General features: G+C 46.7%; 1 protein-coding gene and 1 long non-coding RNA gene across 2 annotated transcripts; one reads left to right on the forward strand and one right to left on the reverse strand.

Annotated features, from left to right (window-relative positions):
* Positions 1–10,806: 10,806 nt before the first annotated feature.
* LOC119309125 lies at positions 10,807–12,807 on the reverse strand. The gene is made up of 3 exons (XM_037585194.1): positions 12,764–12,807; positions 11,445–11,571; positions 10,807–11,355 (listed from the first exon to the last, which is right to left on the reverse strand). Exons 1-3 carry the CDS (start codon positions 12,805–12,807, stop codon positions 10,807–10,809), a joined length of 720 nt encoding a protein of 239 aa, XP_037441091.1.
* Positions 12,808–13,007: 200 nt separating this feature from the next.
* Positions 13,008–14,113, forward strand: LOC119307463. Its single transcript, XR_005149314.1, has 3 exons — positions 13,008–13,179; positions 13,284–13,411; positions 14,031–14,113. It is a non-coding gene; the product is annotated as an uncharacterized LOC119307463 (long non-coding RNA).
* The last annotated feature ends 168 nt before the right edge of the window (positions 14,114–14,281 follow it).

The raw sequence follows: 14,281 nt of genomic DNA on the forward strand, positions 1-14,281 counted from the left end.
TGTGTTCTACTCGTGCATATAACATCAACGTCATTAACCTAGGCTCTGATACCACTGTTGGGTTACGTAGTAATTTCAAAAAATTTCCTACGCGCACACAGGATCATGTGATGCATAGCAACGAGAGGAGAGTGTTGTCTACGTACCCAACGCAGACCGACTGCGGAAGCAATGACACGACGTAGAGGAAGTAGTCGTACGTCTTCACGATCCAACCGATCAAGCACCGAAACTACGACACCTCCGAGTTCGAGCACACGTTCAGCTCGATGACGATCCCCGGACTCCGATCCAGCAAAGTGTCGGGGAAGAGTTTCGTCAGCACAACAGCGTGGTGACGATCTTGATGAACTACAGCAGCAGGGCTTCGCCTAAACTCCGCTACAGTATTATCGAGGAATATGGTGGCAGGGGGCACCGCACACGGCTAAGGAATCGATCACGTGGATCAACTTGTGTCAACTTGTGTGTTTAGAGGTGCCCCTGCCTCCGTATATAAAGGAGGAGAGGAGGGGAGGCTGGCCGGCCAAAGAGGGAGGCGCAGGAGAGTCCTACTCCCTCTGGGAGTAGGATTCCTCCCCCCAATCCTAGTCCAACTAGGATTCCTCGGAGGGGAAGGGAGAGAGGGGGGCCGGCCACCTTCTCCTAGTCCTAATAGGACTAGGGGAGGGGAAAGAGGCGCAGCCACCTTGGGCTGCCCCTTTCTCCTTTCCACTAAGGCCCATGATGGCCCATATGGCTCCCGGGGGGTTCCGGTAACCTCCCGGTAACCCGGTAAAATCCCGATTTCACCCGGAACACTTCCGATGTCCAAACATAGGCTTCCAATATATCAATCTTTACGTCTCGACCATTTCGAGACTCCTCGTCATGTCCGTGATCACATCCGGGACTCCGAACAACCTTCGGTTCATCAAAATGCATAAACTCATAATATAACTGTCATCGTAACCTTAAGCGTGCGGACCCTACGGGTTCGAGAACAATGTAGACATGACCGAGACATGTCTCTGGTCAATAACCAATAGCGGGACCTGGATGCCCATATTGGCTCCTACATATTCTACGAAGATCTTTATCGGTCAGACCGCATAACAACATACGTTGTTCCCTTTGTCATCGGTATGTTACTTGCCCGAGATTCGATCGTCGGTATCCAATACCTAGTTCAATCTCGTTACCGGCAAGTCTCTTTACTCGTTCCGTAATACATCATCTCACAACTAACATATTAGTTGTAATGCTTGCAAGGCTTATGTGATGTGTATTAGCGAGAGGGCCCAGAGATACCTCTCCGACAATCGGAGTGACAAATCCTAATCTCGAAATACGCCAACCCAACATCGACCATTGGAGACACCTGTAGTACTCCTTTATAATCACCCATTTACGTTGTGACGTTTGGTAGTACCCAAAGTGTTCCTCCGGTAAACGGGAGTTACATAATCTCATAGTCGTAGGAACATGTATAAGTCATGAAGAAAGCAATAGCAACATACTAAACGATCAGGTGCTAAGCTAATGGAATGGGTCATGTCAATCAGATCATTCTACTAATGATGTGACCTCGTTAATCAAATAACAACTTATTGTTCATGGTTAGGAAACATAACCATCTTTGATTAACGAGCTAGTCAAGTAGAGGCATACTAGTGACTCTCTGTTTGTCTATGTATTCACACATGTATTATGTTTCCGGAAAATACAATTCTAGCATGAATAATAAACATTTATCATGATTATAAGGAAATAAATAATAACTTTATTATTGCCTCTAGGGCATATTTCCTTCAATGAAACCCTCACCTCCATCATGCCTCGAGTGGCCAGTCGTGTTGATGTTGACAAAATCCTCACCGGCATCTCGGAAGGTAGAGTCACTCGTAAACATTTGACAAACTTTTGTGCTCACTTCTCGTTTGTGTCTAGTATTGAACCACTCAAGGTACAAGAGGCATTGATGGACAACGATTGGCTTGTTGCTATGCAAGAAGAGTTGAACAGTTTTGAACGCAACCAAGTGTGGTCACTAGTCAAGAGGCCGTCCACCGAGCACAACGTCATTGGAACAAAATGGATTTTCAAGAACAAGCAAGATGAAAATGGTGTCATCATCCGCAACAAGGCAAGTTTGCGGATTCAATGACCAAGAATTTTGAAATGTCACTCAATACGGATTTGAAGTTCTTTCTCGGATTTCAAATTCAACAATTTCAAGAAGGAATTTTCGTATCTCAAGCAAATTACCTCAAGGATATTCTAGAAAAGTTTGGTATGTCTGACGCTAGTCCATGCAAGACACCCATGCCAACCAAAATCACTCTCACTGAAGACACAAATGGTACTCCCTTCGACCCATCTACTTACCGCTCTATGATTGGTTCATTGCTTTATCTTTGTGCATCTAGACCAGACATCATGTTCAGTGTATGCATGTGTGCTAGATTTCAAGCTTTCCCTAAGGAAAGTCATCATAAGGCGGTTAAGCATATTCTTAGATACCTTGTTCACACCCCAAAGTTGGGCCTCTGGTACCCCAAGGATGCTAAGTTTGATCTCATTGGGTACACGGATGCAGATTGGGCTGGAGACAAAGTGGATCGTAAGTCCACATCCGATGCATGTCAGTTTCTTGGACGATCCTTGGTGAGTTGGTCCTCGAAGAAACAAAATTGTATTGCTCTCTCTACCGCAGAAGCTGAATACATTGTTGCCGCTAGTTGTGCAACTCAGTTGTTATGGATGAGGCAAACTTTGAAGGATTACGGTATCACCTATAGAAATGTGCCTCTTCTGTGTGATAATGAAAGTGCCATCAATATTGCTGAGAACCCCAAAGATCATCTCCGCACCAAACACATTGATATTAGGTATCATTTCTTGAGAGATCATGTTGAAAAGGGTGATATTCACATTGATCACATTGGTACAGATTTTCAACTAGCAGATATCTTCACCAAACCTCTAGATGAAGCAAGGTTCTGTCGACTTAGGCGTGAACTTGGTATCTTGGAGCTTGACAACATTATGTGAAATCTAGTACCCAGTCATGCATGAATCTAATGTCTTGTCATGATGTAGGCATATACTTAGGGGGAGACATTCAATTCATGAATGTTCTCGCCCTATTCAATGCATAAAAAGAACCAACACTCTCAAAGTATCCATGGGTCTAGACCTATGGTGCTTTAACATGATGGAGTAGTGACTATGCACTCAAAGTTCAAGTCTTTCTGTGTCATGTCATGTCCACTCAGACATTGTGGCATTTGCCACCACTTGTAGTATATGGCTATGATTGAGTAAGGTAAGATACGAGTTACTACATAAATAAGTTTTACTGTGAAAAAAAATGCCTTTCTCCTCATCATGATCAGCACCTGCATTCTTGCCTCCTGTCAAAACTTCTGGCGTCGGACGTCTATAGGTTCCGAACGTCCGTATATTCTGCTCTGATTACCTTCGACCGGTCGTCCGGCCTCTCTGGACGTCCATAAAATCCACTCTGGTTCCCTTAAGTTCGCCTAGACAATGAAGCTCCGGACGTCCGGAAGACTCTGGACGTCCGTAAATTCCTCTCTGTTACAATCTGCCCGGTCGTCCGAAGCTGTCGGTCGTCCGTAGAATCATCTCTGTCATCCTCTATTTGTTGATGGTCCTGACTCCGGTCGTCCGTCCGTTTCCGGATGTCCGGATGCATATGTGACTCGGGTCGTCCGTAGGCTCCGGACGTCCGTACGTTTTTTACTGGGCTCTATTTATACTGCGCCGTAGGGTTTGTCAACCAACCACATCCTCTTCACTTGTTTCACCGCCGCCGCCGCTCCTACCGTGAGTCCACTCCCCGCAGCCGCCCGCCACCGTACCCCTCGCCGGGATTTCTCCTCGCCGCGGATCTGCGACTCGCCGTCCGGCCCATCCAGCCCGTTCTGCTCTGAGTTTCTCTCCCCGGCCAGTCCGTCGACCCCCTGCTCCAGCCCGCCGCTCGGCTCCTCCGTGCTCTTCCTCTCAAGGTAGGGCACAACCTTCCCTCCCCCTCCTCATGCATTCACCCTGATCTATGGAGGGGTGTTGACATGTGCCTTCTTTCTCCCCTAGGTCATGATGCCTCGGTCCAAGCACTCCGCTCGAAAGCAAGTCACCGGAGGGCCGGCTCGCCCGTCTCGTCGTGGTGGCTCCCACAACTCCCAGGAGGAAGATCACCCTCGGAAACGTGCCGCTCGTCCTCCCAGCTTGTCCAGTGATTCCTCTTCGGAGGGGTCGGATTTTGAGGATGAACTTGAAGAGGTGCCGATGGTCGGCGTCCGCGTCACTGTCCCCAAGCCCGGCACTCGTCATCCAACCTTTCAACCTCCTCCTCCTCCGGTGCAAACCCACGGTGATGCCCGTCACATCTCCATTGAGCCTCCACTGTCACTAGGCCGTCATGTTAAGCGTTTCAACGAGGTCCCCAAATCTTCATATCTTAAATTGCGTCGTGATGTAGATCAATTCACTATTGTTAGGGATTCTCAGGATAGTCGCTTTCGCACAAATGTCCAAGCTGACATCTTCACCACGATTGTCATCCCTAAAGGCTTGTCACTTCACGTTTGCATTGATCTTGAGCACATTCGCACTCATCCGAAGAAATATCCGGGAGCCATTGAGCTCATTGAGTCGTCAAATCTAGCTGCTCCATTCGCCTTTCAACACGATTTTAACCATGCTGCCATCCATCAGTTTTATGCCACATGTTACTTTGCTCCTGATCACACTGTCTCATGGATGACCTCCGACACTGCACTCACAGCATCTTATGCTCAGTTTGTCACTGCACTTGGATTTCCCGACACTGGGTTCAAAATCCACAAGGATGACCCCAACCATAAGCCCAAAGGCATTGCGGTCTGTGCGGATCTTCTTAGACCCATATCATCTTTGTCTAGCACTGAGAAACAAAAGGGTCTAAATCAAGTCTCCATTTGGCGTTTTCCATTCAACATCATTTATCAGTGTGTCATCCGCACCATTTATCCCAAGATGGGTGACAAGGGCTCCTGCAGCAGCTACTGCATTGATCTCATGCATTGCCTCTTCACATCTCCTAAATGGAAGATAAATGTTCCACACTTTCTATGGCATGAGATCCGCCTTGCTAGCTTCCAGCACAAGCGGGCTTTTCCTCATGCACCTTTTATTCAGGCATTTATCGAGAGTGTAGCTCCCTTTCCCATTGCACGCACTCAGATACATGAGAGATGGGTCATCCAACCTCACATGGCGGCTGACCATGTTCCTCCTCCTCCCGCTACTGCTAGTCGCACCGCCGCTAGTTTTCCTTCTTCCGCCACTCCGTCTACTTCTTCCAGCTCCGCACCTTTTGGTCGCATCTCTCGCTTTCTTGGGAAGGCTCACTCTGCTATGATGAAGATGTTTACCTTTCATTGCACCCAAAACCACACCGTTGTCACACACTTGGTCACTTCCAAGAATGCTCTGAAGGCTTGTCTGCGAGACTCCGGAGCTTATGATGTAAGTGACGATGAACGTCTTCCTGATGCTCCACCTTCTGATTTCGGTTTTCCTTCGGGTCCCGAGTGGGCTGACTTTCTTGATGAGGCTGGTGGCAGTGGTGTTCATCATGATGATGATGAGGATGATCTTTAATGTTGTTATGTCATTCCCCCTAGTTCTTTTCTTTGGATACTTGATGCCAAAGGGGGAGTAGGCTCCATATGCATGTTACTCTAGCTCATTATGTAATCGAACCTATGTTATGAATAGTTTGTTGAACTATGTTGTTATGAATAGTTTGTTGAACTATGTTATGAGTTTGTTGAATCTGAGATTTGGTGGATCTATATGGAGTGTAACTCTTGATTATCGTGGCATCAGTGTGAGGGGGAGCCCTCATCATTTTTGTGTTAATAGTATCTGTGGTATCACTTTGAGGGGGAGCTTCGCTCGCTACTCATTCTTATTATGGTTATTGAGCTCCACAACAAATACTTCCGATTACTATTATGAGTATGCATATGAGTTGTCATAAACTACCAAAAAGGGGGAGATTGAAAGTGCAATCATGCCCTTAATCATATTTTGATGTTGATGACAACACATATGCTCGGGACTAATCATGTTTATCAATTATATCTCAGGATTATGTTCTAAAGACCGTGTGCATGGGTCATGACTAGGGACAAAAGTATATAACTCAAGAATGGAGATACAAGATGTTGACTTCATTTATGGTTTGTTCTTGAGTATGGGGATCCCACACTATTAAGAGGGGATCGATGGATCTGTGAAAAACTTGCTCAAAAGTTGCTATCTATATACCTTGCTTTCGGACGTCCAGTGTTCTACGGACGTCCGGTCCTTCCTGATTGCCCGGACGTCCGGACACTTCCGGACGTCCGACACTTCCACAACAGAGACATTTTTACGGATGTCCGGAACCCTCCGGACGTCCGACACTTTCACATCAGAAGCATTCTTACGGATGTCCGACTCCGGTTAGACGTCCGTATCCTGTACACTGGATTGTGGGTCACACTTTTCACAGCGGCCGGTCGTCCGATGACTGTCAGACGTCCGAACCCATTTGGGCCTCCGGACGTCCGATGTTCTCCGGACGTCCGGCCATCCTGTACCCCAAACGGTCACTTTTTCCCACCTCCTATATATACACCCTTCCCTCCCACGGGATAGGGTTGACCATTCACTTTGAGCCTCACAAGAACACTCCTCACTCTCTCTCTCTCATTCATCCACACTAAATCCTAGATTCCCAAGTGTTCTAGGAGCATTTTGAGAGAAGTTCTCCAATCAAGTGATAGATCCACTTCTTCCCCTTCTTTGCACCAAAGGAATTCGTGACTTGAGCAAGTTTTGAGCATTTCCCCATCGGTCTTGTTACTCTTGGAGGTTGGAGACTCCTAGGCGGTAGTAGTCATCCGGAGAGGAATCGAACTTTGTGATTACCCTCGGAAAAGTGTGTGAGGGTTTGGTGACCACCCCAAGGTCTACCACTAGTGGTTGAGAAACGCCTCCGTGGTGTTGTCTCAAAGGGAGAATAGGGCGAGCCTTCGTGGTGTTGGTGTGCCTTCGTGGTAACATCCATCCCTCTAACGGTGACTAGCTTCCCTCCAAGGAAGTGAACATCGGCTTACATCCTCGTCTCCCGGAGTTGCGGTTATTCCTAACCTTAACTCTCTACTTGTGGTTACTTGTCTCTTTACACTTGCATACATTATCTCATCTTGTGCTTGCTTACTCATATATTTGTGTCACTTGACTATCTTGCTTAGCTCATAAGTATCATACTTGCAATTGTTAGGCTCACTTTCATTTTCCGCATTATTGCCTAAAATTGCTTAGTAATAATTAAAATTTGTATTTGTACCTATTCACCCCCCCCTCTAGGTCCATCTCGATCCTTTCACCAATGCAAAAAATTCGCCGGTGCCTTCCCAGGAGGCCGAAAAAATGCCTCCTGGGGGGGGGGGGGCACAACGGCTGGAGATGTTCTTAGCGGCTAAATTTCGTGTTTTGACCCTTTTCCCAGACCTATTCGAGATCTGACCCTAGTTTGAATTTTTTTCGAGATTTGACCCTTTTGCTACCGCCAGAGACCATGGCGGTAGGGTATAACAGCCTACCACCCAAGACCCTGGTGGTAGGGTTGCATGCCCTACCGTCAAAAACCTCCTAAGTATTGAACACAGTGCGTGCTCGTGCGTCAACCTGGCAGTCGGGTCGGGTTTGGTTGGGTCGACCACTCCCGGACCCATGCCCGAATCCCTTATCGAGTCCGTCGCCCGCCCACGACTCTGCCCATGGGTCAAAGTTCAGACCCATGCCCGAACCCATCGGGTAACCCGACCCACTCGGGTACCCATCGGGTCTAAGTTATTATTAAATTGAATTAATTTCACACTTTCTCAGTGTGTTCAAATATACTAATTTCGTTCCTTTCCAACATGAAGGCGCAAAAAAAATTTGTTTTAGAAGTCACCAGACTAGAACGCACGAGCAAGCTCTGCACCGAGGTGGTTCTATTATAGGCATCCATCCTTTCTCACCGTGCTTCCACTTTCGAGGTGGTACTAATACCTAGGACGTTACCTTCGCTGCTACTAGCATTGTAGCACTAGCAGGCTAGCGACAGCCAGTGGCCTGCCGATTGCGTGAAGATGGGTCGGACGCTTCTCTTGTGTTTTCCTGGCCCAATAGCTGCATTGTTGGACTGCCGAGAGAAAAACTACTACGTTCAAGTACTACTACTTGTCTACCGCTAAAACAAAGTACTCCTACTTGTCTGATGCATGTGTTTGCGGTTCTATATAGCTAGAATATGCACCATATCTTGATTATATCTATTAGAATTTATGATTATGAATATTAATCGGGCAGCCCATCAGGTTACCCATGGGCATAGATGAAGACCCATACCCTACCTATGACTAATCGGGTTGCCCTAAAACAAAGTACTCCTACTTGTCTACCGCTAAAACAAAGTACTCCTACTTGTCTGATGCATGTGTTTGCGGTTCTATATAGCTAGAATATGCACCATATCTTGATTATATCTATTAGAATTTATGATTATGAATATTAATCGGGCAGCCCACCAGGTTACCCATGGGCATAGATGAAGACCCATACCCTACCCATGACTAATCGGGTTGCCCATGGGTTTTACCCATGGGCGAAGATGAAGACCCATACCCTACCCATTCGGGTCGGGTGCCCATGGGCGGCCATACCCATGGGTCAAATTGCCGGGTTGACTCGTGCCTACCGCCAAGCACCTTGACGGTAGGGTTGTGCAGGCACCGCCAAAGTCCCTGGCGGTAGGCTGTTAAACCCTACCGCCATGGACTCTGGCAGTAGTAAAAGAGTCAGATCTCGATTTTTTTTAATCTAGGCTCAGATCTCGAATAGGTTTCAGAAAAGGGTCAAAACACACGAAAATTTGCCGCTCTTAGGGCCAGTTCTTTTAGCCTCATGATTCTCCAGAATCGTGATTCTGGGAAACTGCCCAGAGAATCATCTGCCCATAGAATTGTCTGCCCAGTTCTTTTCTGTGATTCTAACCTGTGATTGTTGTATGAGTTGTGTGCTGAAATGTCTGTAACGCCCCTAGACCGACGTGTGTGATATATATGCAACACTTGGTTATTTTGAACACGAAAACGAGTTGCAAATCTCATGAAGCATATAATATTACAATATAGAGCAAGTTGCAAAATCATAAATTGCTTAGTATTACAATTTAGGACCAAAGTTGGAAATATTATATAGTGCTAAATATTACAAGTTAAAAGCAAATTGCAAACTATAAATAGATGGACGCTCTCAAGGTACAAGACTGACAGCAATAGCCTCACGTGTAGCATTCATGGTACCATCATCTTTAGGTGGTAAAGCGTTGGCACCTGTAAACGGTTGTGCAGGTTGCACGTACGCATCATTGTCAAACTTGTCAAAATGCTCATCATGTAATTTGCTATCACGAATGTAGTTGTGAAGACACATGCACGCAGTGATGATCATCTTTTGGGTCTCCGGTTTGTACCGTGGTATGCCTTGGAGAATATGCCATTTCATCTTGAGAACACCAAACGTTCTTTTGACAACATTTCGCAAAGAAGAATGACGATGGTTGAATGTCTCATACCTCCCCATGGGAGGGTGTTGTTGGAAATCGGGTACATGATACCGTTGTCCTTTGTATGGTGCTAGATATCCAACTCTGTTTGGATATCCAGAGTCGACAAGGTAGTATTTATCTACAATAAGACATAGGAGGTTAACAAGAAGGTACAGTAGCATCACCATAATAACATGTGTACATATAAGAGATTACCTGTTGGTGGTTGTGGGAAATGCTCATAACGAACTATAGCATCGCTCCATACACGTGTGTCATGAACAGATCCGGGCCATCCAGGAACAACAAAAGTGAACCTCATATCAAAATCACACACTGCCATGACATTTTCACTGTGTACCCTTTTCTGTTCCTGTGTTGGGGCTCCAATTCCTTAGGCACAACCACTTTAATATGTGTTCCATCTATGGCTCCGATAGCATTTTTGAAATGAGGCCAGAACCTTGTTTTTCTAAGTATGGGATGAGGTTCAGAGAAGGATGGATCCATTGGTCTAATGTAGTCACCGGCCATGTGGTCCACACACTCCAAAACCTCATGGAATTTTTTGTTAGTGACAGAACGACTATGTGCAAACCGATCTGCAACATTGTCAGTGGTCTGCGTTGTTCCCAAAGTCCATAGAAAAAGTGCCAGCGCTTCTTTGGATGATATGTTGCAAGTTGACTTAAGCCCATACTTCTCAACCAACAGATCATGTAATGGGTAAAACACTGACCTCCTCATTCTGAACATAGCATAGAAAGCTTTTGGATCCTTCTCCTTCTCTTCCACCCATTGGAGGCCTGTAACAAGTGGTAATCTTCTTGACGCATACGACAATGATTTGCTTGACGACGCCATTTCCAAAGCAAATGCAAGCATTCCAGCCTCAAATTCCTCATCTTCTTGTTTTTTTTATCCATCTGCCACAACCACATACACACATAGGAGGTTACCACAATTCGGTACAGTAGGAAAAGAGTAGCTCATAACAAGGTGCAGTAGGAAAAGAGTAGTTCATAACAAGGTGTAGTAGCAAAAGAGTAGTTCATAAGAAGGCAAACAACATAATTCAAGTCGGTACAAGTTCAAAGCAAATACAATGGTTCAACAAAATAAAATAGTTAACTACGATACAAGTTGAAAGCATTTGAAACATAGAGGTTCTACTTATTGTTGAACTCCCATGTTTTGTTTATCCATAGAAGCCTTGCACTAGGCTCGTGACCCTTGAAGGCAGAGAAAACATCACGATTTGTCTGATCCCTAAATAGTTGTGAAGCATAGAAATTAACATCACTCCCAGGTGCACCACCATCCGCCTCTACCATGGCCATCATTTCGTGAATCTCCTCTCTTGCTGAAACTTGAGTTGCATCTCTCTTGTTCCTTGAATCAAACAGGTCCACCATACGCACAAATGCCTCATTTTTTGCATGCTCACTTGCCCACTTTTCATTCATCTTAGGACTTGACGAATAAGGACATGCCCTCTTCTTCCCACCCTTAGCACGATTAGGACGAGGTGTAACCTGCGTTTCATCACCTTCACAACCAGACTCATCATCCAAAGTGATTCGAGACGTAGAACCTTGATATGTTGGCATTGGCACCCTCGCATGCTCATTTGTGACACAACAAGCATCAAACAACTCCTTCATTTTATCCTCCTCCGCAAGTGCAGCATACCGAAACTTGCTAGCCTGCGGACGTGCCTGCAATGAAATAGCACACATTCATGTTAAATGAAATGAAAAATCCAACATGACTCCCAGTTTAATAAAATGACAAACAACAAAGGTACCTTCAACTCCAATGCCCACCACTCATTTGTAGCAGCAATGGTCTTCGTATAAGGATCTCTTCCAATGCCAGAAGCTTTTTGAACCAATGTCTTCCATATGGCATAATCACCTCTACATGCATCCCACCTGTTTTTTAATTGCAAGTGCGAATAGCCACGCCCAAAGCGCTTATTGAACTTAGTAAGCAAATTAGCTTGTCCTACATCGGACAAAGTGGTGCCTCCAGGGGCCCGGTTATTTGCTCGCACCTCCTCTACGCACACATCCATATAAATGGAATGAGCCGCACTATCCCAAATTGCTTTTGGATACTTCACTTTCTCCATCTACAACATCAATATGTGAATGTTTAAATGTAAACTATTTTTTTACTAAGCAGCAGTCATTTCATACCACTACAAAATTCATACAGTAGCAATCATTCATGCAATTTTTCATTGCTATAAACAGAGTTCGAACAGTAGCAATCAATCATACAAATTTCGTACTAACCAAATAACCATACAAATCGAAAACATCATAAGCAAACAAGTAGCCGTATAATTTTTTTGATTCATGCAAACAGAGTTGAACTAATATATAACAGAGATATGACAGAGAGAAGGGGAGAAAGGATGAGATAGAGAGGAGCTCACCAACACCGGTGAAGTGGGCTCGGTCGACGCCGGGGCCTCCTGCTGCAGGGCGGTTGGGTCGGGGCGGGGAAGCCGGTTCGCCTCCTGCTGCCGGCGCCGAGGGGTCGGGGGTGGCTGTGGACTGGACGGGGATGCCCTGTAGAGGACCGCCGGCGGCGGAGCTGACGATTTCGGGGCGGGGAATCCGGCTGGCGGCGCCAACCCTAGGTCGAACGGGGATGGGGATGAGCGATGGGGACGAGCGATTGGGGGGAATCGACGAGTACTTTCGGCTGGGCCTCTCTGTCGGTCGGCTGGCCCGAGTGGCATATTGGGGGTAATTTCTACATCCAATAGGGGTATTTGCTAAAACTGAATCGTTTTGCTTTGCGGGAATCGCCAGAATCGTCAAGTTTGCTCGATTCTGAAATACACTGCCGATTGTGGGTGATTCTAGACGATTCCTGGAGAAGCAATGAGTTCTTTTGCGATTGTGATTTTCCACGCAGTGATTCTTCAGAATCGAGTCCAAAGAACTGGCCCTTAGCGTCTTTGCAAGCGTCTCCCTTAGCTACCAATAGCCGCTCCTCCCAGTGGGAAACTGTACGTGGAGCGCGTAGCCGCATGCCAGCCACGGTGCCACGAAACAACTGCCCACATCATTACTCTCGACCCTTGACCAATGACGCGTGGACCCACCTAACCTTTCAGCTTTCTCTGCCCCACACGCCAGTGAAACATCCTGCATCACGTCCCCGTATATTCGCACGCGCACGCGCCGGTTTCATCCTGCGTCTTTTCCCCAGCAAGGCTCCGCTTCTCTCACACTGACATCCCGTCCCCACTTGCACCGCCCCGCTGGCCCTACCGGTCACCCACTAGCCCGTGGTGGTCGCAGGCGCTTTTCACCCAGCTGTACACGCTCCATATCACGACCCGCCCCAAAATCCCCGTTTCGCCCCGCCCCGCCCCGGCAGACCTACCCCGGTTTCTCCTCTTCCATTGACTCCTTTCCGAACCCTAATACATCCACTCTCGGACGGCCGCCGCCAGCCCGCCGCCGTCGTCGCCGACGCCTCCGCTCCAGCGTGTCCTCCTCCAACGCCGAGAGCAGATCCAGGTGGCCCTCCTTCAGATCCGCTCCCCCATCTTCTCGTTCGCGTCATCTCCTTCTCCTTCCGCTTCTCTTTCTGCTTCTTATACGATTCTGCGATTGGATTGCAGGCAGCGTCCCCTTCCCCATCGGCGACACCTGGAGTCGCAGGCAGGAGAGGAGGAGACGCTGAAGCGGAGCGCAAGTAGTCTCTGGGTGAAGGCAGGAACTGGCCGCCGCCAACGCCATCCCGAGTGAGGTTCGCCCTTACCATCCTCACAATGCAATTCGTTTTTGGCTTGCAGAATTCACCTCTACATTCTAGTATTGAAACAATTTCTGCTCTAAACAGAGCATCTGAGTTAGTTGCTTGTTGCGTATCAAGATCCTTCCTTAAGTTTCAGTTTCAGTTTCAGGATGGATCTCCACACACCACACACTACATCTGGACTGGAGTTTCATATTATAGTGATATCGAGATTAGCAAAGTTTTTGGTGTTTATTTAGCTGCAGGCTGCAGCTGCTCCACACACGTGATTCTGCTGTATTGGCTTTCCAAATTCAGCAGAGTTACAGTGATGCATTCAAGCTGAAATAACAATGTAACTAATGAGAAGCTTTATTTCTTGGACTGTGTCTTTGTTTGATATGATGCTTCAGCTCTAAGTTGCCTGTTTGTTGTCTAGCAAGGTAGCTAGTTTACAAATTCGTTCAAGTATGGTCTGCTGCTACTGAAATTTGCTTGGCATATTAACCTGAAATATTGTTTGCGAGGAAGAAATATATGTATCTCACTGAACAAACAAACTGACAGATCACTGAAATTATGTATCTTATTGACACATCACTAAGATTTGCCTCTATTGTTTTGGTTTCAGGTTGGTCTCTAGAAAGGTTCTAAATCTTTTCAAGAAGCCCGAGCAGCGAGATTCACGAAGCTAGGGGGGGGGGGGGACTGAATCAAGAAGTGAGAGAATTGCAATTAAGTGAAGGCAGGAGCCGGCCGCCGACAACGCCATCCAGAGTGAGGTTCGCCCGGTGATGGCGATAAGTCAGCCCTGGCCGGTGGAGGATGTTCGTGAGACGTTTTTCTCCTATTTCGTGGAAAATCAGCATGTGCAGTTGTCAT

This window comes from Triticum dicoccoides, chromosome 5B (genome assembly GCF_002162155.2).
Source record: "Triticum dicoccoides isolate Atlit2015 ecotype Zavitan chromosome 5B, WEW_v2.0, whole genome shotgun sequence".
Taxonomy (NCBI): domain Eukaryota; kingdom Viridiplantae; phylum Streptophyta; class Magnoliopsida; order Poales; family Poaceae; genus Triticum; species Triticum dicoccoides.

Excerpts from the sequence above, each read along its gene's own strand:
- LOC119309125 (XM_037585194.1), bottom strand. The coding sequence starts at position 12,807 with ATGCAGGATGTTTCACTGGCGTGTGGGGCAGAGAAAGCTGAAAG. Across the intron at positions 11,572-12,763 it reads GGGGCAGAGAAAGCTGAAAG|GTGGGATGCATGTAGAGGTG; the intron begins GTTAGGTGGGTC and ends ATTAAAAAACAG. Across the intron at positions 11,356-11,444 it reads GGTGGGCATTGGAGTTGAAG|GCACGTCCGCAGGCTAGCAA; the intron begins GTACCTTTGTTG and ends ATTTCATTGCAG.